The 3,369-nt window shown below is 36.8% G+C and overlaps 1 protein-coding gene across 1 annotated transcript; it reads right to left on the bottom strand.

The window, feature by feature from the left end:
• Window positions 1-2,283: 2,283 nt before the first annotated feature.
• Window positions 2,284-3,369, bottom strand: LOC110786988 (casparian strip membrane protein 2). The gene is made up of 3 exons (XM_021991570.2): window positions 2,971-3,369; window positions 2,754-2,877; window positions 2,284-2,630 (listed from the first exon to the last, which is right to left on the bottom strand). The coding sequence occupies exons 1-3, from the start codon at window positions 3,249-3,251 to the stop codon at window positions 2,415-2,417; spliced, it is 621 nt and encodes a 206-aa protein (XP_021847262.2). The 5' UTR covers window positions 3,252-3,369; the 3' UTR covers window positions 2,284-2,414.

Genomic DNA, 3,369 nt, shown 5'->3' with positions numbered 1-3,369 from the left:
TTATTTCCTTCAGTATTAACGTTTGAAATCGTGCATTGACAAACGTTACTAAATAATTGTGTCATTTAAATAAGAACAGAGGGAGTATAAAATTTGCGCATGTTATGCCTGCGCTAGAAAATTAATGGGGCAAACAGATATGCGGATTTCCATAAAATTTGATCTGTAACAGCTCATAACTTCTTCTTACGAACTTGGATTCTTGCAAATTATATCTTGTTGGAAAGCTACGGAATCTAGCTTTATGCCTCCGGTCTCGCATCAATGAGATTTGTAAATCCCAAGTTATGGCCCAAATAGTGGAGGTCGGTCCGTTTTGGCAAAGCCCAAGTAAAAGCCTTATAACTTATTCGTTTTAAATCGGATTTGGGCTTATGATAAGTCTATGGAAAGCTTATTCCAAGGCCTATATAATCATGTGATTTTCTTGATCCAAACAATAATTTATAAGACAGACTTGACTTTGTAAGGATGTATCATTTGCTAAACGGGTTAACGAGCGTATTCTAGGCACTCGCAAGCTTGTTTGAGTAATTGTGGTTATAATTTACATGCATTGTTCCCAATAAGTATGAGTTTGGGAAGTGTTATTATCCGAGCTATGTTATTATAGAGCCTGAAGGCAAGGACTAGAACATTGTGGCGCATATAGGTGTGCTGCAATGCGAACAATTGTATTCTATCTTTCTATCGATGCAACCAACAGACTAAGTATGTGTCGTATCCAGTCTATTTTAAGAATCTTTCTATTTATGGAAGTTACTATATTTAACAGGTTCTGCTCCGGATGGTGTTCAGCTTATCGTAGTGCATTGTTGACAAGTGGGTTATAGTTTCATCATCGAACACACCGCTTCGGACCTAGGGACAAATATAAGCTAAAGGCGTCTAGGCGTCTACAATGCGTTGCTCCGGTGTCAATTATCCAAGAATTGGCATTAAATCATTAAGTCGGTGGTTCGGAACAGGTGTGCGGCCAAATAGGCCTGCTATGGCCTTCAATTGATCAGGTGGGGGAGGCGGTGTGGCTTCATCGTCTGCCATTGGAAAGAAAACGGTTTTATGGGTACCTTGCTTTTGATACCATGTAAAATATAATAGAGATGAGAAAAGCTTGGTGTTGATTATTGATGACCACGATACATATAGTATAAATAAGATACCTATTGCTAGTCTACGTCGGAAATATAAGCAATTAGAAGGCTTACCTAAATACTAATGCTTAGGAATATGAATATAAGATAGACTCTACTAAGATATTGGTATTAGAGTTCTAGCCTAATTCTAATTAAGTAACAACTTTTGAATTTGTGGTGGATAATTAATGGGGTAAGGCCCTATTCTAAGGTGTGCTCTTAAACTGTATAACAATTTAGACATACTTAGAGGTTGTTTGGTTGACAATTAAAAATGGAAAAAGTGGAAATTCACAGGAATTTATAGATAGTGTAGTTGTTTGGTTGACATAAAAAGGTAAAAAGGAGGAAGTTGGAATTACTGGGAAGTTGGAATTCCTACAAAACATGGAAAGTAAAATACCTATCTCTTGGTCAATCAAATTAGAAATTCACATGTTGTCAACCAAAGAAGTTAAGGAAATTCTCATGAATTTAACAAGGAAAGGGAAGTAATTTCCCTTGAATTACATTTCCTATGGGAATTAAATTTCCATGTCAACCAAGCAAACCCTTATGTAACACTATATAAGAGCGACAATCTCATCGCAAATGCCCTAAATTATTAAGGTGTTGTTTGGTTGGCATACAATAACATGGGAAGTTAGAATTCTTAGGAATTACAAAGTTTGTGAGTTGTTTGATTGACAAAATTTTGATGAAATGGGGGAAGTAAAACCTCCTACGAATTTTAACTTCCCAAAATGGGGGAATTTGCTTACCTAGTCTCCTAGGTAAGTAGAAATTTCCGTGGGAAGCTAATTCCACATTATTAACCAAACACTTTAAGAAGTTCCCACGAATTTAATTAAGGAACTCATTTCCTATAAATTTGCATTTCATGTGAAATTCTACTTCTTATGTTAACCAAACGACCCCAAGAGCGGAGCTTATGATCGAGCTCAACCCCAATAGACTACACCAAGTAAAACCTGGTTATTATGAACTACTTTTGAGTACGGTGCATCCGATACTTGTTTCTTGTAGTCCATAATCCATAGGTACGTGTAGTGGATTTATTAGGAACAAGCTAACTCAAGCTAGTACTATGAAAAACTAATTAAATTCGTGTTTTTGACATCAAAAACTAATCCGAAGTAAACAAGAGTTGATGCAAATTCAAATCCATTTCATAATTAAATTTAAAAAGAAGAAAAAGAAGGTACAAATTAAACATAATAAGAAAAATACATTTGATTTGTCATAAAAAGATGAATATATTCAAGGCTTGAGAAACAATTAGTTTTTCTTAAGGGAGGCAGCAGAGATGAAAACGAGGAGAATGAAGATGAAAGCTGCAATGAAGGACGCAACAACAGCTCCACTAACACGCTCGCAGAAACTGCCAAACTGTTGACAAATAGCCGCCCAGTTGATCTTGTTGTTTCCCTTGTGTGCCAAGTACACTATAGCTGCTGCTGCTCCTGCACCTGCTGATATAAGTGCTACTGCTATCTGAAACACAAACCCATTTTACATATCATACAATGTAACAATGTTAATTAAATTGTATGAATCGGACACTAATTTTGCTACAAATGTGGAGTATTGTTTAAATAAAATGGGTAAAATAAGTACCGTGTCGAAGATTATGAGTAGCATCCTCACCCCTGAAGCCTGTGGCCTCACTATGCTGACTATAGAGAATGGCAAGGAAAGGACTAGGTATCCACTTGCCACTGCATTTGCAGCCACAAAAAATCTGCAATTTTCACGTACATTGTTATATACACTTAACATTTGTAATAAGTACAAGTATTATACTAAAATAGAACGAGGACTAAGATGAACTTACGAGAAAGCAGGGAGATCATCATATCTAGCACGAAACTGGAAAAATTGGGTGAAGAAATTGAGGGTTTGGTCGCTGGTTCCCATGGCAATAGTAGCACCAAGAGCAGCAGCTAAAGCAGCAAGTCTCAGGATGAAGTCGAAAATGGCGAGCCCTCTTTTTAAGGCTCCACCTCCTGATGATCCCATAGCTTTAACAACTTTCATGGCCCCAAACTTGCCTCTTGCCTCTGACTTTATTGGCTCCTGGATGTTGATAGTTGATGATTCATGATGGTGTGACATTTTCTCTTGCTCTTTTGGGGTTGAATTATAATACTAACTTTGGAAACTATATGAAAGATGAAGATGAGATAATTGAGGAGATTGCTTGTAGAGGAAGAGGGTACTATCAAGTAATATA

The sequence above is a fragment of the Spinacia oleracea genome, chromosome 3, assembly GCF_020520425.1.
Source record: "Spinacia oleracea cultivar Varoflay chromosome 3, BTI_SOV_V1, whole genome shotgun sequence".
Lineage (NCBI taxonomy): Eukaryota > Viridiplantae > Streptophyta > Magnoliopsida > Caryophyllales > Amaranthaceae > Spinacia > Spinacia oleracea.
The sequence above is the reverse complement of the archived record's forward strand: the minus strand, read 5'-3'. Positions and strand labels throughout refer to the sequence as shown.